Source organism: Trichechus manatus, unplaced genomic scaffold (assembly GCF_000243295.1).
Source record: "Trichechus manatus latirostris isolate Lorelei unplaced genomic scaffold, TriManLat1.0 scaffold00083, whole genome shotgun sequence".
Lineage (NCBI taxonomy): Eukaryota > Metazoa > Chordata > Mammalia > Sirenia > Trichechidae > Trichechus > Trichechus manatus.
The window spans coordinates 6,928,177-6,952,219 of record NW_004444019.1 but is presented as its reverse complement, the minus strand read 5'-3'; the positions used below and the strand labels follow the sequence as shown (position 1 = coordinate 6,952,219).

General features: G+C 37.5%; 1 protein-coding gene across 2 annotated transcripts in view; it reads right to left on the bottom strand.

Annotated features, from left to right (window-relative positions):
- Window positions 1-23,584, bottom strand: part of ADGRB3 (adhesion G protein-coupled receptor B3) — a 795,950-nt gene extending 772,366 nt beyond the window's left edge. The window contains exons 1-3 of one of the 2 annotated variants that reach the window (XM_004381354.1): window positions 23,330-23,584; window positions 21,767-21,934; window positions 19,901-20,672 (exon numbers count right to left, since the gene is read on the bottom strand). In XM_004381354.1, the coding sequence (XP_004381411.1) occupies window positions 19,901-20,657 (757 nt within the window). In that variant the 5' untranslated portion in view covers window positions 20,658-20,672; window positions 21,767-21,934; window positions 23,330-23,584. The remainder of the gene's footprint in view (window positions 1-19,900; window positions 20,673-21,766; window positions 21,935-23,329) is intronic. The other variant, XM_004381355.1, reaches the window with a different exon arrangement.
- Window positions 23,585-24,043: the final 459 nt, after the last annotated feature.

The window sequence follows — 24,043 nt, the reverse complement described above, 5'->3', positions numbered from 1 at the left end:
AAGCATTCATCTGTACAATGCTAATTCTTGACTTTCCCAAGAAGCAAAAGGGAAGAAAGGCATGTGTTTATTTTTAAGCTGCTTCTCTGACTGACGTAAGAGTAGAAGCTTATTGTGAAGTGATTCATTATATTTCTAATCTTCATGTACAAAAGACAATAGCTGGAGCTGGATAAAATCGAAGTCATTATATATCAATTTACTGTGGGCAGCCTGAAACTTAAGGTATTTGATTACTTAAAAACACACAAATTAAGAAAATTGCCCACTTCTGCATCATTTGTGTATTAATCTCATCGTTTTTTTGTACAAACTACAATTAAAAGAAAAACAAAAAGAAATGAAATGGCATAGGGATGATCTCTATTTTACAAATGCAGAAAACGAGGCTCACAAATATGAAGCAAACTGCCAAAGGTCACAAAGCTGATGAACTGCAGGGCTGAGAATCAAACTCTGAAATATCTGAATGTGAAGCCCAATCTTGTAATGCTCCAGTTGATATAGAAAAGAAAAAGAAAACCAAAGAATAAATATGTTTTCCCCAAGGACAAGGACAGAATATCAGAGTCTTATCTAAAAAGGTCAAGTCTGAGGATTCATCCAACAGATTATATAATATGTATCATCATAGGACTTAAGCATTATTTAACATGCATACACAACAATGAACTAAACTAATAAAACTTAATTTTATAAGTTTATGTTGGCAAATATAATAACAGCAACAACATTTTCGGATACCACTTTCTATTTTCTGAATGCCTTTCATGTATATTACAGTTTTACTTTCCATACAATCCTACGAGTTACAGATAACCACTCTTCTTTTTATAACTGAGCAAACTGAAGCTCTCTCTGAGAGAGTATGTTACTTGACTCAAATTACTTGGAGACTAATGGCAAAATGTCATCGAGAAACCAGTATTCAGTCTTCTAATTAAAGTACTCTTCCAAATACAAAGAACTATAGAGTTAAAACTCTAATACCACTTCACTAATTCTCTTGTTTGCAATGTTCAAAAGTTTTATAGAATTGAAAGCAAAGAGGTATAATCTTTTGAAAAACGGAATATAGATTTCTATTTTATTGCAATTTTCGTGCATTAAAGCGTAAGAACAAATGCTAAAAAGGAGGCAGCAAGCAAGATATTTTTCAAGGGGAACTGACTCTGCTCAGAAAGAAGCAGAGGGAAAACAGATTCATTTCAGGCCAAAACATAAATTACAGTTTGCTTCATTTTAACATGCATAGAAATCCTTAGAAAGATTTAGAATACAGATTTTAACTCAACTTATAAAGTGTGAATCCATTTAAACTGTAAAATTATTGATACAAGACTGGACAAAAGGGACATAAATATTTCCAGGAAAATACCCAGAAGATAAATTTGCTTAGGCAGCCAAAATACAGTACAATTGCTGCTGCTTTTCTTTAGAGTAGACTCGAGTCTTGAGGAGACTATCATTTGGGGACAATCAACCTTTATCAAATAATCTTTGAATATCACTGACTAGTCAGTTTGTAGAGGGAAAAATGATGATGCTGTGAACAGAGTGATTTTTTTTTTTTTTTAAATAATGAGGACTAAAGGAGAACAAATTTGGCAGCTTAATGCAGACAATTTTTTCCAGGAGCATGAGTATATAGCTGGAATAAAGACTTAAAGATATAATGCTTTTCTGAAGACTGAACAATTTGGAAGGTCAATAAAATAAATTGACTGCTTTTCTATATGAATCAAACTTTTATTTGTTGAGTTAAAAAATCTAATGCAGTAAAGGTGATTCCAGGATCATCCAATTAATAAAAGCTAACAATTAGTGAGCCTGTACTAACCAGTCCAGGCACTATGCTATGTATTTTACATGCATTACCTCATTCAATTTCCCAGATAACTCAGTAAAATCATTATCCCTTCAACATGAAGAAACTGAGGTTTAGAGAGGTATGTAATTTTCCCAACGTCACAGAGCTAGAAGTGGGGAAACTGGGACCTGAATCCAAGAAGTCTAACTCTTAAACTCTATGAGATGTTGTTGCTTGAAGCAAATTTATGTTTTACAGTAAAATTACCTTCTTCCAGGAAATATCTAAAATCTGAAATTAAATTTATAGCTGTGGGATCTAGTATGTAAAAATGTTCCAAAGGAAGAAAACAATAGATGATTAAAGACAATTTAAAAGATGGTTAATTTGTTATAGCACGATACATGTTCCCATTTCCAAAATGTAAAACTAAGTTGTTCTCTTTTATATTTGACACTGTTTCAAGAAACCTGTATGTCTGATGACTAACCCTTAAATCCTAAGTAAAATCTTCATCTGTAGTATCCAAGAAAAGCCAGTGAACACTATTCTGAATGTATTTACTAAGAAGACTCCAAGTGAATTTTCAAACCAACCAACGTAAAATTTAAAGCTTCCATTGCAAAAAGTATTTTTATTATCCATCATTCCTATGACCTTCTCCTAAGTCACTACCATTAAATTTATATTTAATAAATATTTAGTTAGTAAATGCAGTTTAACAAAGGACATATTCTCAAACTAATGATAAGTATTTACCTTTTCAAATTACATATGCATATAATGCCTGTGAGCATTTAATGCCACGTATTCATGTATAAGTGTGTATGTGTATGTGCATTCCTATATATCAGATATAAACTTGTGAGACCTAACTGGCAATTTGTTCCGTTCCTAAATTTTCTTCAGAACACAACATAATGGGGAAAAAGTTGAAAGTAGTTTGTTTTAAGAGTCCTTGGGTGGCACATGCAGTTAGGCACTCAACTACTGGCCAAAAGGTTGCCACCCACAGGCACCTCGGAAGACAGACCTGGCAATATGCTTCTGACAGGTTCACAGTCTTGAAAACCCTATGAAGCAGTTCTACTCTGCACACATGGGGCTGCCACGAGTGGGAATTGACTTGACCACAACTAACCACCAACACTACTGGTTTGTTTTCTATTTTAATTTCTCAGTTGGTCAATATATGCTTCTTCTTGGAATGTATCTCTTATAATTAATAAGCATAGCATAATCCAAACTTCTTGAAAATTGGAAAACTAGGAAATAAATGGAAGGCACAGCCCAACAGACCAGCTTGCCAATGTAGCATAAACATTGGGAAGAATTATTCTCTCCCCACTAAGTAACACAGAGGCATTCTTAAAGTTCACAAGCTCACAGCAGCCTACTCTTTCCCTCTCCCTACCCCTCGCCGGGCCCGCCTCTCATGGGAGGTAAGAATACTTCTCAATATGACAAAAGCCCACCTACTCAAAGGGGAAGTTAACTACTGGTACATAATTAACCTTGCAAGAAAGTTGTTAAGATTAATGAAGTACTGTTTACTAAGTGATTACAAGCTCCCTATGAACTACCACAGAAATATGTTTACCAAAAAACACCTACTTGTATATTAATAACAGATTCCATGTAAACTGTTGCAATGTCTAATCTATAGGCCCTAAATCTGTACAGTAAAGCACATCCTATTTATCTGCCCAAAAAAAAAAAACAAGTAAAGGAAGGGAGGAAGGAGGAACAGAGAGTAGGACAAGACTTTACCTTTCAGCATGAATTACCACGCTAAATGAATGCCATCCACTTACTTCTGTGATAATCTTGGCTCAGAAAAGACCACAGTACCCCCTCTAATCTAGGTACAGTTGCAAATATGGGAAAACCAAAGTAACTTTATGGAAAAATGTTGAAAGAATGGTCTCTTATATTGTAAATATAGAATTACTGTAGCTATTTTAACATTAATTTAAACAGACTGAAGCGATAACATGTTGATAAATAAATAATACCTAAAATGAGTTCCAGAGTCTTGCTAGCATTAAGTTCAAATACAGATACCCCAGAGTACAGTGTGTACTATGTGAGTGAGTTCATATCCTAACATGGCCATCATGTTATCTCAGTTAAATTACAGAATTCAGTCTCACTGTACCTGATCATCTTTCAGCGCCATCACCACAACTGCTCTCCTATCCTCCCCAGCTGGACATTATATCAGTCTGAATAGGTTGGGTTAGGCAGCAGTAACAAAACAAAACCAAAATTTCCAGTGTCTAAAAACAGGAAAAGTTATCCCTTGGTCATGCTACATAATCCTCACAGATTGGCCTGCCAATGGGAGAAGGGGCTCTTCTCATTTTATTAATTCAAGGACTCAAGCTGACAGAGGGGCTCCTTCTCCTTAGGTGTAGATCATCATGCCAGAAGCAGGGAGACCACTGGGGAATGCTCAAGTTCCAAAGTGAGGATGTCACTTTTGCTCATAACTTATTGGCCAGAAATATTCACATAACCCCATCCAAACACAAGTGGGCCAGGAATACAATTACTACATGTGCTTCGAAAGGCAGAGGGCTGGAAATATTTGGTGACCAGCAGTAATAAATAATTTAATTACTTATATCTATGGAATGTCAAGGTTAATAAGCTTTTTCTTTTTGTTGTTGCTATAATAAGCTGTCTTCAGTTGTGGCTATTCATTATGTGTGAACAATCAAAGAAATTCCAAACAACTGTAACTGCCTTAGTAACTTTAATTTCTTCCAAAAAGATTGAAAGTTGACAAATGAACTATTTGGGGATTAACAAAATAATAAATGAGAGTCAGAATGAATACCACCCAGAGGACTGTATTCAATTTACAAACAGCTAAAATTATGGCTTCTGGATTTTTATAAACCAAAGTTAAAGATTTAAAATAATTCTAAACTAAGATTCGTATTTAGGTAAACACGTATGTGAACAAGAAGGATGACTGGCATAAGGTAATTTTCAGGAGTGCTTTTTGTTTGGGAAACCAGGTTGAAAGACATTTGGAATCCAGGTGACTAGACAGAGAGATGGAGAATTGTGGAGTTCACCTTGATGTCCCACAGGAAGCCTCACAACAAACTGACTCCAGACAGACTCTGAAGGAAGTACTTGCACGACAGGCATTAGGGGTGGGCCATGAGCAGGTCTCTTATTCAACAAGCTTGACACAGAGTAGAGAAGAGGGGCAGTCTCTCACCTCTGGCCTGAACACAACATGGTTTCATTACACTATGGTCTTTGCAAAGCAAAAGGAGACAGTGATGCCTGGCCGGAGATAGCAAATGCCCACCAGACAGGATGAGGCAGGGCAGAGACATGACAAAGAACACTTATGGGCCACTCCCTGGGAGGCATCAAAGAGGAACGATAAAGAGGCTGAGGGCTTGTACGAGAGGATGGGAGATAGAGCCAGGTGAACTTGATTATTTTGTTGGGTGGTGAGGGGCAGGGTATGAAGAAAATTAAATACACTATGTGGGCCATAGCAACCTAGACAAATGATGAATTTTGTTCTAAGCAAAATGCAGTAAAAACAAAATGACAGTTCTTACACACTCTTAGTGATCACAATACTGAAAATACTAGTTATGCAGAGGAAGAAAAGTTTCTAACATTAATTTCTAAAATGTAGCTTCATATAGAGGTTCTAAGATTTATAGTTCTGCAGTGGGTTTCCAAGCAGAGTTGCCTCTGGGACCAACAGAGGAAGAAATTTCAGAAAGACTGATTAGGTAGTGCTCTAGGCCTCCTGCCCACTTCAACCAAAGCAGCTCTATTTTTAAAAATCTCTTTTATGTATCGGCTTTTATTTAGGAAAAAAGGCTCCACTACCAAGAAAAAAAAAGTTTTATTAACTCACATCACACCATTTACTTATTTCTTTCTCCTTTATCAGTTCTTACTATTTAGTGAGTCAACCTCAACCCTGCTCCCAAACTATCACTGCTTCATTTTTGTGGTTTCTGTGGTCTCATCAGACAAGCACACTTGATGTTTATTATGACCAGAACTCATTTAGGCCTTTTATAACCAATTCAACATCTAAATATGACCATCAGAAAATTCCAGGGAAACCACTAAAAGAAAGAAGCTTTAAGTTTTTAAGAGAGCCGATTTTTAACATATTACAAGCTAAGGTATTATAATTCTCTATGCTGTGCAAGTGGGACAATAATGTTCCATAGCTACTTACTTCATGATATTGGAAAGTAAAGCCTATTGTGAAATGAAAAGGCCACTGTAATTGGTTAATTCATCAGGCACCACTTAAAAAAAATATACCCTGTTTGCCCTCTCAGTTATAAAAACCAAGGCAAGACAAACAGAGCTGACCACAAGGTGATCTATCTGCAAAGGAAGGTGACCTCTCTGGGAAGCCAAAATAAACTGAAATTTCTCAGTCTTCAGTGCAGAAGCTGATCTCTGAAAGTATGCCAGATTTAGGGGGAAAGACTGTATAAGGGAAACAGATTTTGTCTTCCCAAGGTGCCCTATTTTCCACATTATACTTATTATGAGTATCAAACATAAGAAGAAGTATTTCCAAAAGCACCCACTATACACTAAATACTTCTCATGTATACCTGTTCAGAAAAATCTTCAAGTAATCTGTTTCAACAGAAGTTCAGAGCGAAAAGGTTAGCCTTTTTGAGGGGGAGGTAGGAGGGTAGTTACTTCTTTTCCTCTCAGGTTCCTTTCATGATGTGAAAAGCAACAAATACATAAACACAGAGAAAAAATAAAAACAAAACAAAAAAATTACTCTAATCCTCTTTAAGAAACTATAAGGGAAACCTAGCTTCCTTGATTCCTCTTTTTGGAATAAAGAAAGAAGAAAGTAAAAATAAAAAGCGTGTGTATGTCTGTTTTGCTTTGAGAAGAGTGAGATCCACAGGCAAAGGGAAACCTGGGTTGGAATTGAAATCCTATTTTCATTTTATCCTTCTAGTATTATAATAATTAAAACCAGAACTAAATCTGTATCCACCAAGGTTTTTTGTCTTATGTGGGGTCTTGAAGTTATTTGTTTTTAATTATCAACTTACAAACATTTCTTTGAAATACTAGGCCAGTTCAAATGCTCCAAGGTCACATCAACACTGAAACACACAAACACACATACATATATGTGTATATGTGTGTGTATATATATACCAAACGAAATCCAACGCCTCTGAGTTGATTCTTACTCATAGAGATCCTACAGGACAGAGTAGAACCGCCCATAGGGTTTCCAAGGCTGTAAATCTTTACCGAAGCAGACTGCCACATCTTTCTCCCGGGGAGTGGTTGGTGGGTTCCAATCACCGATATTTTGGTTAGCAGTTGAGTGCTTTAATCACTGCACCACCAGGGCTCATGTGTGTGTGTGTGTGCGCGCGCGCGCGCGTGTGCGCCCGTGCATGTGTGTGTCTGTGTGTGCGTATACACATATAATCTAATTTTAAAACAGGCTAGCTAATCAAGAAACCAACAGATAAATCTAGAAAAACACTCGGAAGGCCTAAACACAATCTAGTTATTAGGATGAACACATATTGGTACTGAGTTAGGATTAAATGTAAAAAAAATTTTCAATTGAGCTAAAAAGTACACAATTGATTTTGATTTTTATTAATTCATTTCTTTAAATAATAATCATTACTCTGCTCACTCCAGCTGATCTATATGCCAATCTGCAAAAAGGGTTAATTATTATATAAGACCTTTATCATATTAAATGGAAGTGTCAAAATTTTTAAGTTTCAGGCCAATCTCATATGTAATCAGAAATCACCTCACAAACACAACTATACACCCCTGTTGTTGTTGTTAGGTGCCGTGGAGTTGGTTCCGACTCTTAACAACCCTATAGGACAGAGTAGAACTGCCCCTTGGGTTTCCAAGGAGCAGCTGATGGATTCAAACTACCGACCTTTTAGTTAGCAACCAAGCTCTTAACTGCTACGCCACTGGGGCTCCATACACCCCTTTACACACCCCTACATTAGTCAGGGTCCTAGTAAGACATAGATGGTGTCCTCAAGGTAATTTGAGAAGAGACGAAGACGTGGGTAATGACTGGAGAAACCAAAGAAAGTATAGTACCCAGGGCTAGAAACAGTGGGGAATCGCTACTACCTGGAGGCCTAAAGGAGTGAGGGAGCGGTCACCAGAGCCTCAAAGGGATAACTGCCCAGGAGGCCCACCTGACAGGAGCTGTGACCTTCAATAGAGGGATGCAGCCAACCCACAGCAACCAAAGAGGCGGGAGCCACACCCTGACTCACTCTCCTTCTGCTCTCCAATCTCCTTCCAGGGTTGCCGGTTTGCTAAGCCAACAGAAAGTCTAAGGGCAAGGATGCCACTTAGGGAAGTGGAGGAGGGCAGTGTGAATCTGAAGGGGAGAAGAGAAAATATCCAGCACAACCACTTAGGACAATTCAATCTGTATCTTTTTTAAGTGTCCTATAGGTGTTGTAAGGAGCCCTGGTGGCGCAGTAGTTAAGCACTTAGTTGCTAACCAAAAAGGTCGATGGTTCAAATTCACTATCCGCTCTGCGGGAGAAAGATGTGGGAGTCTGCTTCTATAAAGATTACAGCCTTGAAAACCCTATGGGGTGGTTCTACCCTGCCCTATAGTGTCGCTATGAGTCAAAGTTGACTCAATGGCTTTTATTTATTTATTTTTTTGCAGACACGCTGTAACATTAAACTTTAATCCAAGTCATTTTGTTCGGGAGATTGCAATTTCAGGTATTTTTTAAACCAATTTTGTTCCTTTTGCCTGGTGTCTAGTATAGCATAAATGTCATTGCTTATACTGAACTAATATTAGCAGTCCACACAATAAACAAGCTGTATCTTCATTAAAACCCTCAATAGTATTTCTCAATGTACCATTAGATAACTAAAAAATGTAAGACATATTCTTTCTCCAAAACACAGATTCCCTAGCAAATGGTAACGAAATGAAAAATCCAAGATAGCCCTTGTTAAATCATTTTAGTAAATCTAGTCAGACTTTGAACTTGAAGGACATTGCTCTGTAAATTTAACGAGACTAGATGGAAAATCAATAGCTTTTTGAGGCTTACGCCAAATTTTTTTTTAACATATACCAAATGGAACAAAAATGTAATGAATGAAAGCTTTAATTTGTAGAGACTAGTCTGCACTAAATAGTATAGCAAAGGAGAGTCTTTGATATAATTACTGTCCTCACTGAGTACTAGCTAATTTCTTTTTTAATGATTAGATTTGTCAAACAGTCCTAAATAGCTGTGTCCATTTTATATCACGGAGATGTTATTGAATATAAATTCCAAGAGTTATGTTCAACTGAAATAATGTTCCCATCATTTGAATACAGACTGGGATTCCATTAATCAGGTAAGTTTTGGACTAGATAATACCCCAAGTCCTTATAAATCTGAGTATCTATGATTCAGATTCAAGTGCTCTAGAAAAAGAGGGAGTCTAAGAAACTCCATAACTCTGAAATTCTCTAGCTTTTCATTTGAAATATTTTGTATTAAAATTTTTAGAGAAAGGAAGATCATGATGTTAAAGGCACATGCCAAATGGCACTATTAATATGTGTCTCATATAGTTATTGCCCAAATTAAACAAATGAATATACGGGATAGAGCTTTACAAACTGGAAAGCACATCCTGAATTATAGTGTTTTAATTTTTATATTGTTTTTATTACACTGTTCTAATTTTTTTTTAAGTTTATTTAAATGCTTTATTTCTTCATTTTCTTAGGAGTGATATGCAGATGACAGCTTCTCTCTAAAATGTGTTTTATTGGTACAAAGTACTATTATTTAAATATGCAAGTATAGAAATAAATAAAAAAAAAGATTACCAAGTTTTTTTTTTTAATCACGTAAAAGGGAAGTACACCAGTAGAAATCTGAAATGAATACTGTGTACCACTAACCCAGTATAAATTACCCAGAAAAGCAAATTTTTCTGTGACATTTCTATCACTTTAACATGTTGTTGTTGTTAGGTGCCTTCCAGTTGATTCTGACTCATAGCAACCCCATGTGACAGAGCAGACCTGCTCCATATGGTTTTCTAAGCTGTACTATATTTTACGGAAATAACATGTGTCTTCTACATTGGTTTGCCAACTGCTTCCACCCCCCATGAGGTATTTTCATAAGCACGTTATGCTGATTTTTTAAAGCAACATGTAAAAAAAAAACTGACGTAGCAGCTTCTACGAAAATACCTTGAGTCGGGGACAGGAGCAGTTGGCAAACAAATGTAGAAGGCATGCGTTATTTGTGTAAAAATATGAGATTTTTTATGGGAAGAGATCACTAGTTCTTTATCCCAAGGAGCCTCTGGGTGGGTTTGAACTGCCAACCTTTCAGTTAGCAGTGGAGCATTTAACCCAGGTTAACATATTTATTGCTAAAAAGTGATTTCACCAAGGTAGCCTTCTCTGGTAGACTCACGATTTTCTTAATACTTTCTATTATGTTTGAGTGCATTTAAGTTGCATTTTAAATATTTTAATTTGGTTCCACTGGTGTTCTAGTGTCTTTTCCATGCACATCTATGTTCTGTGTTCCCAAACAACTCTCAATCCCCAAAGAAACCTGGCTATCTAGAGGTGATGATTTTAGAATAGTATATCCAGAATTAGGTTAGCAAGGAAGTTTCTTTCATTCAACATGGTAGAAACCGAAAGGTAATCATTTTTCCCTTGATATTTTTAATGTATTTCAAGCATAATCAATGTGAAATGGAGGGTTAGAAGTGGAGAAAATGCCCATAAGCAGACATTTCAGATTTCAGAAAAGACTTTTATTCACTCAATTAATTTTGAGATAAACAGCTGCGTGCTCATGTATTTGCTAAGTATGTGTTACTTACTATACTTTCTGTGGAGCCCTGATGGTGCAGTAGTTAAGAGCTCAGCTGCTAACCAAAAGGTTGGCAGTTCGACTCCATCAGCGGCTCCTTGGAAACCCTATGGGGCAGTTCTACTCTGTCCAATAGGATCGCTACCAGGTCACTATGAGTTGAATCAACAGCAACGGTGTTTTTTTTCCCCTTACACTTTCTGTAGGACCCCTAGTGGCACAGTGGCTAAGTACTCGGTTAACGGAAAGCTTGGTGGTTTGAACCCACCGTCCGCAGGAGAAAAATGTGGTAGTCTGCTTCTGTAAAGATTTACAGCCTTGGAAACCCAGTGGGGGCAGTTCTCCCCTGTCCTATAGGGTCACTATGAGTCAGATTCCACTCAACAGCAACGGGTTTGGTTTGGTTTGGGCACTTCCTGTGCAAACTAGAAACGCATTACTTATTAACTTTTAGCAGCTGCTAACCAAAAGGCCGGCAGTTCGAATCCACCAGTCGCTCCTTGGAAACTCTACGGGGCAGTTCTACTCTGTCCTATAGGCTTGGTATGAGTCGGAATCAACTCAACGGCAACGAGTCTGGTTTGGGTTTGGGTTTAGCAGCTATGTAACTAGGTCATTCTCTGCATGTGAGCACAATTCCTGGAGGTTAGTTGAAAGACAACTGAATACAGAGCATGTAATTAATATGTTATGGAGTCTTACAGATGTCATTTTGTAACTAATCTGCTTTAAAAAAATATCAGAACCTTCAAATGAGTACTGTTGTTCGGTGGCATACAATTGATTCCGACTTATAGCAACTCTATCTGACAGAGTAGAAATGCCCCATAGGGTTTCTTAGGCTGTAATCTTTACAGTAGCAGATCTCCAGGTCTTTTCTCCTGCGGAGCTGCTGGTGGGTTTGACCTTTCTATTAGCAGCTGAAGACTTAACCATTGTGCCACCAATGCCCTTAAATGAGTATGAACAAAAGATTTTTGTTTTGTTTTTGATATGTGAATATATAAGACTTTGGGAGACTCCTGGGGCTCACTGATCTATAATAATTGATCACAAATTCAGTGAAAAATTTTTCAACAAAGTCATATCTTTTTCCAAGTGGATTTTCAAAATAGAAACAAACTTATTTGTATAATATAGCAAGGATTAAAATATTTGAAATTGTTTAACTCAAATGGCTTTGCAGTCTATCAGCAATGACAACCAAAGGACGGCTTCCCAGTCCTGGAGTGACTCACACACCACTAGCTTGATCTATTTTGATGTATTAGTCATGCTTTCACCAACTCAAAAGTACAGAGATGCTACTTTTTCTTCATGTAATACAAAATAGACACATATTCAAAATGCTTATGATTTTTTGTTAAACGCCTAAATTCCTAGACGAATTCAAATAAATTCAATGACAATCCACATCATTACAGATTATCAATTCTCCACGGCTTACAGCCAAAAAATGTGAATAAAAAGATATTTCAAAAGTTGAATTGATTTGTGAACAATCTTTTACCTTAGACTAATAAAACGTAAAGACAGGGTAACATCAACTAGATACACTAAATACCATGCAAGGATTTTATGTAAAGGCAATGAGGAATATATAGAATCATAACTGTTGCAACTGTAAAGAATAAACTTAAATGAATTCTTGCTTCACAAAGAAATATTATCCACAGTTTCAAATTTAATGAAAAAGGGGCATCAGGATTGGAGGAAGACTCATTAACAAACTGTAATATGCAGATAACACAACCACGCTTGCTGAAAGTGAAGAGGACCACAGCCTTCAGTATGGATTACACCTGAACATAAAAAAAAAACAAAAATCCTCACAACTGGACCAATAAGCAACATCATGATAAATGGAAAAAAGACTGAAGATGTCAAGGATTTCGTTTTACTTGGATCCACAATCAACACCCATGGAAACAGCAGTCAGGAAATCAAAAGATGCATTACATCAGGCAAATCTGCTGGAAAAGACCTCTTTGAAGTGTTGAAAAGCGAAGATGTCACCTAGAAGACTAAGGTGTTCCTGACCCAAGCCATGGTATTTTCAACTGCATCATATGCATGCGAAAGCTAGATAATGAATAAGGAAGACCAAAGAAGAATTGACGCCTTTGAATTGTGGTCTTGGCGAAGAATATTGAATATACCATGGACTTCCAAAAGAACAAACAAATCTGTCTTGGAAGAAGTACAACCAGAATGCTCCTTAGAAGCAAGGATGGCAAGATCCCATCTTACATACTTTGGACATGTTGTCAGGAGGGATCAGTCCCTGGAGAAGGACATCATGCTTGGTAAAGGACAGGGTCAGCTCAATGAGATGGATTGACACAGTGGCTGCAACAATGGGCTCAAGCATAACAACAATTGTGAGCATGCTGCAGGACTGGGCAGTGTTTCGTTCTGTGGTGCATAGGGTCGCTATGAGTCGGAACCGACTTCACGGCACCTAACAACAGCATTATACCTAACACACCAAACAGCTTATTACCAAATACAATATTAGCAGTATTCTTTTGTTTGAATGTTGCTTTGCTTATTCATATTTTCATCCATGTATACATCAAAACAATGGAACCCTTTGTTAAAATTTCTAACCCAAATTACCACCCCTGTTCTCATATTTACATTCATTAAGAAAGGGGTTCTATGCACAAAACGTCACCACAAGGCCAACTACTCAGTAAGCTCTTAATCACTAAAGAATAAATGTTTGTATAATAATGAATACACTCGAGAAAAAATGTTTTTAAACCAATGACATTATTCCTTTCTTCAAACAACACACACTCGCACCATTAGTGTATGGTCACAAATGGTTCTCAAAACTCTGCATAGTCACCAAGCTCCTATGTAGCATGACACAGTTATTAATGCCATTTCTTCTCTTTGCTACTCCATGCCACAGTCAAAAAACAACTACATCAAAAACTCAAACTCAACAAAACAAAACAAACAGGGATTCCAGAGCTGATATATGGAAGATTTATTTAAAAGCAAAATAAAACAACAAAAAAAACTATGAAGCATTATGCAAATTCAATGTATTATTTTTAATATTAACTTTTTCCCTGTCATCATGTCTGGAGTATTTACTGTACACAGATTATAAAAGACAATAAAAATAATGTTAAACATTTTACAAGAAACTTTTATAAGAGTATAGAAAGGTCTGAAATATAATATCAGTTTTAATTAGGAGTTGCTTTTATCCATCAAAAGGTTGGGAGGGGGTGGTGAGGGAAAAGAGAAAGGCACTGACATTTTCTGATGGCTCAGTCACTTGCCAAAGGTGGTACTAGGTGGCTGAGTCACTCTAGGAGCCCAACTCTAACCCCAAAACACATTTTTCGTTTCAATGAAGTGACACACCTAGAAAAACTGAATACCTCTCCCGACTTATTAGCTAATTGAATTGGGAAGAAATTTCCACAAGGACTGACAGGAACTAAAATATTCCAAGCTATTAATTTTACAAGGTTTTTTTTTTATACATGATGTCATTTCCTGTTCATCTCTATCCTGAAATTTAAGCATTACTAACCTAATCTGAGAAGAGGAAAGTAGTAATGCAGAGTAACAGTTACTGTCTGGAAGAAGAAGGATTAAAACTCAGTTCTCTCTGGTTCATGATCTTAAAACCCAGAATATGATCTTTTGAATACAATAAGAAAAGCTTACTTTTTAATGAAACTATTTCTGATTCAGGGGCTGGATGACTTTTCTAACACATATATACTAGATCAATTCTAAAGAAAACTACGTTTTATAAAAGTAGCTTCTCAAAATTTTTTTTTTCAGTGTAACAAAAATCACTTCTATTAGGAAATTAAATAAAGGCATGCTTGAAGCTGGATTCCAAGGGAAATCAAATTCCCATGTCAATTTCAGAAGAAAACTAACCTGCAGCACATTTATCTACAGCTATCATAAAAACCTGCCAAAACACATCTCTCGGCACATGTGTGCATACATGCCACAATGCACGCAGATACTTACATTTAATTTACATTTTCATGTTTCTCTTTAATATTTTTATTATTCACAAAAAATGTCATCATGTAATTGAGTTTTGTTTGATTAAATACTTCATATACAAGCTACTTCCTAAATTGCCTGAAAAAATATTAAAATGATAAAAGGAAAAATTATGGTGTTTTACTTGCCTAAACCTACAATTTTAGTAATATTCTATCATTACTATATCTATAGATCATAACCAAGGGTGATTAACAGAAGCACTGGACTTGACATGGAAATACTATGTATTTTCCTCTTTCTTGGAAAGTGACTGAATAGATTTGTCTTCAAACTGTGGAAGAAAGGATTTGGAAAGTGTCATTACTGAAGAAGTAATGACAGGGCCAGAAAAGAGAAATGAGAAATGCAGAGAGAAATGAAGTTAAACAGAAATTGGCAAGTTTTCTAGACAGCCATGTATACTAAATTATATTTATCATTAATTTTTTGAAATAATTATATATGAAATTAAGAATATTTCTTAACGGGAATCCATTCTTCTTGTTGTTTTAAAGATTTTATTAAGTAACACCTTAGAAATCTGGAACTGGCATAAACAATACATTAATGAAATTAGAAATTATATAAATGGTAACCATCTTCCCCTAAAAAAAAAGGAAAATAAAAGATAGCTGCTTTCCCAAAGTGATGTATTTTTACTCTATTGGTTGTAATAAATTTACTCCTATCTTTCCTACTGATACTTTTTTTTTTATTTTGGTCATTTAAGCTTCATTTCAACCAATATTTACTGAAGCCTGTTTACAGACTGTGTTAGTCAGCTTAAACAACCAGTCTTTCTCCTTGAAGAGTTCCCAGTCTAGTGGAAAGAGATGGAAATGTAAAAGGTCCAATATACTAAATGCTGGAACAGAAGTACAATGTGTGCAAAGGGCTATGAGACTAAGCAAAGGGGCGGAGCAAGCTGTCATCCTCTGTTTCTTCAAAGAACGACAGATCCAGTATTCCTTCCTACATTCTGATAAAGAGTATGGGATCATGGTAGTCATTTAGAAAAGAAGTAAGATAGGAGTGTAAAGAGGAGGATGAAAAGTGGCTAAAAAAGTAACGTGAGGGCAAGAAGATCATAGTTAGAAAGAAATGGGACAGTTAAACTGCAGAGACAGAAATTGCTCTAGATTGCAAATGTGTGCCTAAAAATGTGTAGATATACGCAAACACGGCTAAAGTTTACACAGGCACATGGTGAGTATTCCCTTGGGTGGGAAAATTCAAGAATTAGCAGAGGCAGAGTAGAAAGACGAGTGTGTGTGTTCAGATTTCCTGGATTTTACACTGGGGTCCCAATTTCCCGTCACATAAGTAGGACCATTGACGTTAGTAAGGAACAAAGGTTCTATTAAGGCTTTAAGTGATTTAGATATCGTGATGTGGAATTTTTCTGTCCAAACTGTTTTCATTATTTATTATAAATGAAGTGGTAAGAAATAAAATCTTGTATCACATTTTATATATATATAGTCCAGAATCATCTTTGGTAAAAGACTCATATAAAATGTGGTAAAGACCCCAGGAAAACTGAAGATGACCTCATGAATAAATGCCAGTCTCTCCCTAGATTTGTCATATTTGAAAATCAGGTAAATAGGAATATTGAGTTTCCTTCGAAAATAGTTACATTCATACATGTAGAGAGTTTTTTTGTTTTGTTTTGTTTTGCTTAAATAACTGCCTGGAGTAAGACATCGTTATATTTTCTAAAAGACTTTATCGTATTCATTTACTTGTTTTTATAATTTCACATTGTGAAATATTGGGAGGAATGACAACTAAGTGTCTTAACCACATGACACCTCAAATATGTAAAATATGATCTTCAATATAAAGATACTTAAATACACTAAAGTTTTAGTTCCTTAACGAAACATCAATCCAATAATTTACTTTGATCACATATTCAGGATTACACTTGTAATTGTTAGTGCTGTCACTACAGTGATAGTTTTCTTCTTGCTGTTTTCTGGCTATGAAATTCTTCAGTGCATGAATGTATTATTAAAGAACTTTCTAGTAGAAATCCTATCTTAAAATAAACATCTCATTCCTGAGAGCCTGTTGTTTTCACAAACACTAACTAAATATGATTTTGTAATCCCAAAGGGCACATTCACAATATTCAACATTTGGTATACCTTTGCCATCATATCAGTGTCACACAAAACAATCTGGAATTGCATCTACTAAGTATACAATTTCTATTTTGTCAAATTTATGTCAATCCTGTGATGTAATTCATGTGAAAAACATCTCTACTTGAGGCTTTCAGTACGTATTCCAGTGAAGAAAACGGGAGCCAATAACTATGCAGACTAACCTTGGATTTATTCCCTTGATCACTTCAGGATACTGAGTACTTTTCCATAGGAAACAGCATTCATCAAGTAATATAAGTGGAATTTTTTTAAATGTCATTTTGAAACATGGGATTACATGCTACCATAAAAAGTAAAGATACTCTAGGATAAAATTAGACATGAGTAGCACAATTATATGTAATTATGAACCCCAAGCCCTATGCATATTATTGCGTGGTAGTTCATTTGAAATGGCATTCAATAATTCTTTCCTAAGATAATTATACATCATTTATATGAAATATTTAGGATTTAATACACTTTGAATAAACCTGACTAAATTAAGAATGTAGATTTTCACATTTCTTTCCTACAATGCAACATAGCCAAAAAGGTCTTCTTTGAAAGAAGAGTGCTGTATACATTTCATGACAATTATAAAATGCATCAGCCACATTATGTCATCAGGAATTACTTATTCCTACCTTTCTGACTCAAAGTACCTAAACAAAGAGCATATATTCAGAATACAGACAATATAGGCTGTGAAATTTTACTGATATAGCCTAGATCTGTTCCCATATTGTATAAACTTTTCCTAGTTCAGCTTTATTAACATGTTAATAATTTAAGTATAATTACTTCTTTGCCTATAGAGGTATTCCTTTCTTGTTTTTTCAGCTAATCAGTCACAAAAATATAAATTCTTTTGCTGATTTATACATTTAATGTCTAAAATTACTTTTCATTCATTTATTAAAAAAATGACAATCTTTTACAGCTTCCATAAATCCCAGCACTGTCTTAACCCATATCTCATGACCATGACTGGAAACATCTTTGAAAATCATGTTTAGTGTGGACACAGCAACTTTATTTTTGTCATTTGTTATCATTCACAGAAAAGGGTTGTGAAAATGGATTCACTTTCCACTATCATCAACAGCCAATTTGATGACAGAATTTAAACCACTGAAGAAATGGATTTTCTAGATGGCATTAAAACAAGTAAAAATAACAAAAACTACTTCTGGTGTTAACTGTCTCATTAGCTAGTCTGTAACATTCCATTTTCTGTGTGTACTATAGCTTCTTATTCTAGGGGACACTAATTAGTTTTAAATGGTGTTAAATACCATCCCTGCAGTTGCAAGTGCTTCTCTGGGATTTTTACTAGAGAAAAGAACTCCTGTAATTTAAAACCACTTTGTTTTCTTCAGTCTCAGCTGTTGGTGAAGGACTGACCTGTAGAAATCTTAAGGGTTTTCACCCCTCCAACATTGCCGTTAGTCTCCACTTACTTTATAACGTATCTTTTCCCCTAGTACGAGTGCTCCTCCGTAATTCCCATCCCCCAAATTGCATCCAGCAAAGAAATAACATTAAACTAGATAAGTCCTTCTCTCCCTCCCCCTGCCCCCGTCCCTCCTCCTCTTACAAAGCCTTGGCTTCCCTTAAAGAAAAATTCTCCAACAACGTGTCAATTTTATATTGGTCACAAAGACAACTTCTGTTGGGGGAGGGGAGAGGAAAGAGGGACTGGAGCTTGGCTGTCCCTTTCAACAGACAGGGATCTTTGTGGTAATCAGAAAACATTTCCTGCATAAAAATCAACACATTCCCTGGTTGCAGCGCTGGGGAGCAAGAACAAATACGTATTAGCCCTGTCCTCACACGAATGAAACACATCCATTAACCTTCCAAATAGGAATGTCATTTTCTCAAAGTATGTCATGCTTTCTTGCATTATTAAACCTAATCCACAACCTTAAATCCTCTGGTAGCTCCCCCACTGGGGACTGGGCGGAAAGCTATCACTCCTGTACTTTCGCTCTTTCCTCCGCATTTCCGTTGCACTGTTTTTCCGATCTAGCTCATCTCTGACACACTCCTTCTCTCTTCGTCTATATCAACAGAGGACCAAAAAGATGAGCGCAAAAACCACTTGCAAGAGGCAAATCGGGTCCTAAAGGATCTGCTCTTAAGCACCCGCTGCAACAAGTCTCATTAACGTAATCCCACAAAGGGAGTCAAAGTGTGTGTTTTAATTCCGAGGCCTCCCTCTCCTGTCAGCACGTGACTTTACGGCCAACACAGACCCCGAGAGTTTGTGCTTCCAGCTGGGTCCCACGGTGGGTTCTGTTGACCCACGGAAGAGCGAGCGCACGGGGTTTATTGGGCAAAACATCTGAAATAAAACCCCGAGCCTGGGGGGTGGGGTAGGGCTTGGGCTTGTATTCATGTGTCAGGACGTCATTTGGAGCCAAAGAGGCTTGCTATTGAGTTTGTGGCACCTTTTAGTGGTGTTGCCCAAGTTCAAACCTGCCATGGGGTGGAAGGGGGATTTGTGAAAGGAAAGGAGGGAGGGAGAAATGGAAAAGGGGCAAAGGGGATAGGAAATAAAGAGGGCCCGACAGGAGCAGTCTACAAATTATTTCTCAGCGGTGTGTGTGCGTATGTTTGCATGGGTAGGTCCCCTCGAGGGGCTGCAGCCTGAATAAAGGCACTCCCTTCTCTCCTCCCTACCTCCAGCACAAGCCAGGCGCCACGTTTCTGCATCTCTTTTCTCCTGAATATTCTATCCGCACTTCCGGGGCATGCTGTTGGGCTATCCTGTCCTTATCGTCCCTCTAAAATCTTAAACCCTCACTAGTTTAAGGGACCTTTCTCTACCAGTAAAGATCACCAATCAAATGAATCCAAAGATGGAAAAGTAATGTAGCAACGATTAGTCCTGTATGTTGAAACAGCACGTTTTACTTCCATCCTCCAAAAGGCCTACCCCGGCACTGAGCCCACCATCCCCAGAACAGATCTCCCCCTCTCCTTTGGGCACTTACCTTCTTTGGGGGGTCGCTTGGCCTCCCTGGTAAGATTGCAGACCTGCGTGGTTTGCAGCTCCTGGGTCAGGCAGCCCTCGGTCTGCTCATTCAGGGGTAACACCAGGTTATTTAACAAAACCAGCGACTGGTCGTTGATCCCCCACTCTCCCAAATGCTGCGGGCAGGTGCATTTTGTATACATGATTGCACATGATTCTGTTCTCCCATTTTCCGACTTTAAGCAGCTCTCCAACCAAGTGCATAATACATGGCAACCAAACTGGCTTGGGCTCACCTTGTTTAATACCAAAAACTCAAAAAAAGATTTCTGATCTTCTTCCCCTTTTTTCTGTAATCCTGGGAAATCAGTTGGAAATACTCGACGTATTTGAATAAAATTTTTATCATATTGTAGAAAAACGAAAGCATTCTTGGAATCACAGAGTTGCATTATAGAATGATTCTTTCTTAAAAGATCCTTTATTTTTTCATGAGAAAAATGATCAAACTGATAAGCCAGGAGGGAAAAGTTAGAGCAGCTAAGGTCCTTTTTGGAAAATTTCAGGTAAATACTATATTTGGTTGGATCTGGATTTTCCAGCGTCCAAGTGCAGTTTGTAAAGTTCTTGGGAAACATTTCACTTACAGAATACGATCCATAAATGACTCCCTTCACCAAAGTTGAACACCAGAAGTCTTGGGCAGCATTAAATCCAAACATAACCAGGAGATAGGTGGAAAATATATAAATCAGCAGGTTACGAACAGCCTTCATCCTATGTCATTTGGCCTGTAAAAATGGCAATGAAAGTAAAATGCAAGTCTACGCGCATTGAAAAAAAGACACTCCTTCCAATATTACAGCCAGCTGTTTTCTAGATTTCAGTAAAAACCCTTTTTAAAAGAAGGGCTGGTGATTTTTATTTTATAGCGCCAGGAAATTATCCGTTGCTGTGTGAACAGCGCCCTCACGTGGTCATACACAATGGTCAAATTCTCCACATTCAATTTAAAAATAACATTTAATAGAATATTAATAGGAATGCCCTGACTTATCTAGCAGGATTTCCTCCAAGAGCTGTATGGTGTAAATAAAGAGAGTAAAATATAGGATGTCTTCTATCATAACCTAAATGTTAATTATTGAAATATTTTTAATCAACCTATACAGCCTTTTCTCTCCCTCAGTCTTCTGTCTGCAGTAAACATCATTACACAAAATCTAATCTGATAATCTGGGAACAGCTGTCATCACATTATTTCTTTTCTCTAAAATATGAAAAGCAATTATGATAAATTATAGCCACAATTTTAAAAGCACAGATTATAATTTCCTGCAGATGGAACGTCGTCTCCCAAATGCCTCTACTTGCCTTTGCAGGGGCCACCATGTATATTGACGGGAAAATTCCTGGGCAAAAACATGGGCATCCCCATGGATTAACAGAATTTAAAAACTACCACATGGGAAAGGACTTAGATCACTAGATACAGAGCAAAGACTTATTGTTCAACATCACCACTGCGAACGAGGATTTAAAGTAGTCATTTCAATGTGACATGCCCTCTTGGGAAGCATAAAGTGAATCACTGTATTAGTATCTGTATCCAAAGGCGATGTCAGTGAAAAATCCCAAAACTGCAGTAATTGAGCTGCCTTCAGTTTTTTATTTTTATTTTTTAATTAGCGTTATTTTGTCTGGAGTTATCTACTGTAATTTAAGATTAATACATGGTAGATAACACATATTCGCATTTTTTTTTCCTAGTGGATTTCAATTACCGAATTGCTCCCTTTCCAACAACAGTTCCAAAGCTCCTCTTCTTTTTTTTTGTTGTTTAACCCTGGCCTTGCATAATAAAGTAATCCTTAATTATATCTACCTCTGTAAATTGCTATCCAAAAATAACTTGAGTTTTTTGCTCTGCTTTAACCTTTAAGAAGTTATTTCTTAGAATAAATGACACTGCTTTTTTGTTTAGCCTTTGAGCTGAGGAAAGTGATACCAAGTTAATTTTAAAAGTCTTTAGGCTGCAGTCTCTTCCACTGTTCTGTAAACAGAGACAGACATACAGACATATAGTTAAGAGTTTTCATGTCTTTGCCTAGGGCCTCTAAACCAGAGGATAAAAAAACCCTCTTCCTTCCCATTGCATAACATACACCAACGCATGCACACAGAATCCAGTGTCCAAAGTCCCTGAAGACAGATACGCATTTTTCGAGAGATGGATGATAATTCAAATTCTGGTCTTGATATTGGCAAAAACAGCCCCAATTCTAAATATCTATATAGCAGCAGTTTAAAATAACATCAGAACTGCTGGGACTATCAAAACAGTGTTCTCTGATCTCAAGCATACAGCTCAATGAATAATGCATTTTCTTCTTAAGAAAATAAAGTCAAAAATAAGCATTTAAAGGTTAAAAAAACAAGGAAAGTTGTAGGAAATTTTGGAAATTTTTTTTTTTTTTTTTTTTTTTGCTGTAGCACTTTGCAGGCAATGCAGGTCTGCGCAGCGTTCTTCAGGATAGTGTAGGCGTTGAAAGCCAATGTGACAATAAGTGTCTAAATTAGGAATTCCATCCATGAAAGGGGGCTTCTTTTATAATCGGTAACTCAAAAAGAGGTCGTATATCTTTTCCTAATGAAATCCAACACTTTTGCTTCCATTTATTTGACAGTGCATGTCTGCAGTGCTGTGCTCATCAAGGATTAGAAAGAGTGAGGAAATAGCTCTGAATTCACTTTCACGTCTGTTCAAGAGAGCCTCAATACAATGCTGTTTAATCAGCCTTGGTGTACAGTCTCATTTTCTTCTAAATCATCAAAAACGAATCATTGAAACCCCCACCCCCCGCCTAAGGACTGCAGGGCCAGTTCAAACAACTATATTTCCCTCTTTAAGAAAAAAAGAATGGGGGGGTGGCTCTAGGGCTGACCACCGAAGTCTCAAGGAGGTTGAATTTATTTATTTATTTATTTGCCTCCTGCTGAGAAGCAAACCGGTGTTTAGTTGAGCTATTCTCAAAACTGATTTTCTCGGTGACACTTTAGTTTAGTCGAACATAGACGGCGCCATCACTCCACTGAAATTTTTCCCCAGTAGAAGACCCACTGCCTCCCCTTATTTTAATTTTCTATTAACCTAAAATCCTCCCCCACCCCACGAAAAAAAATTACCTCAATCACACACAACCGCCAGATTTTCTCGGTCTCTCTGTCGGTTCTTTCCGACCCAGCACATCTCTTGAAAACCAGACTTCTCTAACTTTTCAACTGCGGCGTTTAAGTAAATGCAGACTGTCGGATTTGCTCGTAGCCCCTCCATCCGCCAGCAACAGCCTTTCCTTTCCTCGTCCTCCCTCCCCCAAACGCCAAGCCGAAAGCACGTCAGTGGCGACCCCCGGCAGAGAGAAGGTGACCCCTGGACCCCCTTCCTTACCTTCCACTCCGAAAGCTCCGGGAGGCTCTTGCTCTAAGACACCAGCACAGGCACGCGTCCCAGCAACAGTGACGGAGAGACTCCCCTTCGGTCCCAATCACCGTTGCCCATTTTCCCCAGCTCAGCTTCAAAAATCAGGGTTTATTTTTAAAAACGCACACATACGAGAAGCAAAAGGGGTGGGAAAAAAAATCAAAAGAAGGGGATGGGAGAAAAAAAGCCCCCAAGAGCCCGGAGCCTAGCGCCTTATCCAACTGAATCCAACCTCCAAACCGAGGGAGGTACCCCCCCCCGAAGAGAGACTCTAAGGAAACAAACAAACAAAACAAAACAAAACAAAACAAAAATGGAAGTGGCTTAACAGCGAGGATTTGTTTTACCAAATCTACCCCCCAACAAACCGATTAGCCAAGAAGCAAAGAAAGCGCTGAGACGAGAAGTGACCGGAGGCGGCAGCGGCTGCTAAGGCAGATTTGTTGGGGCGGTGGGTTTATTACAGGAGTATTCGTGGTCGGATCGGAAAGCTCAAGCTTATGCTTTTTCCTTTTTCCGCTCTCCTCCCTCCTTCTCCCCCTCGCAGGTACTGACGGAAGGACGGCGACTAAGGAGGGGGGGGGAAAAATCCTTTGGCTGGTGATGTCGGAAAGCTGTGTGAATGCCCAGCGAGGAGGGAGGCGCGAGAGGGAGAGAGATAGTAAAGCTCTGTCTCGGGAG